The 1,444-nt window shown below is 39.8% G+C and overlaps 1 protein-coding gene across 1 annotated transcript; it reads right to left on the bottom strand.

Moving 5' to 3' along the window:
- Positions 1-12: 12 nt before the first annotated feature.
- LOC108781749 (uncharacterized) lies at positions 13-972 on the bottom strand (the record flags this gene model as incomplete). Its single annotated transcript, XM_018549855.1, has 1 exon — positions 13-972. A coding segment is annotated over exon 1 (960 nt), but the record flags the coding sequence as incomplete, so codon positions are not given.
- Positions 973-1,444: the final 472 nt, after the last annotated feature.

The following is a 1,444-nucleotide window of genomic DNA, read 5'->3' as shown; positions in this document are numbered from 1 at the left end:
AGAGTGAGTCACCTTATTATTGCAAGTATCGCCAGAGGGCTGCACATTGCGATTTGCATGAGACAATGCTTCTAAAAAAGTACTACGATTTATTAAAAAATCTATAAATTCTGTTAGAGTGGGGAATTCCTCCATTTTGGATCGTTTTAATTCCCACTCCCTCCGTGAACCCCTGTCCACTTTTGGTAATATAATGTGAATTAGCAATGTACTCCAGCTCCCAACAGGTTGCTCCAGCTTTGATAAAGTTTGAACATGCTGAGACACGTTGTCTACTAACTGCCTTAAACCTGCATAAGATTCTTTATTGATGGACGGCAAATCGAGCAACGTTTGAATTAGATGTTGCACTATTAAACGCTTATTCTCGTATCTATTTTTTAATAATTCCCAAGCGATTACATAATTATCGTTGGTTATTTCTAACGAGGTTATCACCTTAGCTGCTTCACCGGTCAGTGCAGATCTCAAATAATATAATTTTTGAACAGCTGAAAGAGCTAGACTTGTTGCTATAAGTGATTCAAATAAGTCTCTAAACGGTACCCACCGCTCATAGTTACCGTCAAATTTAGGCAAATCTATGGTTGGCAATATCGTGCGCGTTTGAGCGATTGCAGGTTCAATTACGACAGCTGGTTGCGGAATTACTGCTTGAGGCATACCTGTTGCGAGCTGAGGACTCGTTGGGCGTTCTTTCAACTTGATTTGTCGAGCCCTGCTTATCAATTCGTGGTACGAATCCTCAAAATTTATACGCTGGTGCGTTTGAGCTTCAGAATCATCTAAATCCTCTATTTTATTTTGCAACAATTCAAACTCATTCCATAATTTTTCGGCTTTCTCTAAACGACTGCTTAATTCCAGTTGTTTTTCTGGTTCTATAACTAACAGAGAAAGAAAATTACCGAATGTAGTAAGTTTGGCCTTAACGCGGCCTCTCTGCTTAATCAAGCTCGCAATTTCATCCATTCTGTAACAATTTTTAGCCAATTAATACGAACGTTTAAAATATATGCGACGTGAAGTATTGCAATATTAGCGAAAATACAATATAAGCGACAACAGCAGCGGAAATACAACATAAGATACAGTACAGTAACGATAACACGAGCGCATTAACCTCTATTAATGTCGTGAGCTAATTTACCTTTTTACAGGAAAAATTGCTATTACTTATCTATTCGTTAAGGTACAGATAATTTCGCTGTGAGATCCTCTTAATTTCCTGGAAGAATATTCCGCCGTCATGTCCTTGAAAATAACGTCCTTGAAAAATGATGAGGCTTCTCTATAAATGCCGAGCGGGAGACTGGATGCCACCTTGGTAGCGTACGAAGGAGATCGCACGTCGCTTCCTGCGATTATAATTCCGTATCGGGGCTGGGATGCTTCCGGTACGCCTTGCGTTTCTGGATCGACAAAGATGTCGTACACTTGCTGG

Source organism: Cyphomyrmex costatus, unplaced genomic scaffold (genome assembly GCF_001594065.2).
Source record: "Cyphomyrmex costatus isolate MS0001 unplaced genomic scaffold, Ccosl1.0 C2312065, whole genome shotgun sequence".
Lineage (NCBI taxonomy): Eukaryota > Metazoa > Arthropoda > Insecta > Hymenoptera > Formicidae > Cyphomyrmex > Cyphomyrmex costatus.
Note: the sequence above shows the minus strand (reverse complement) of the source record. Positions and strands in the feature narration are given on the sequence as shown.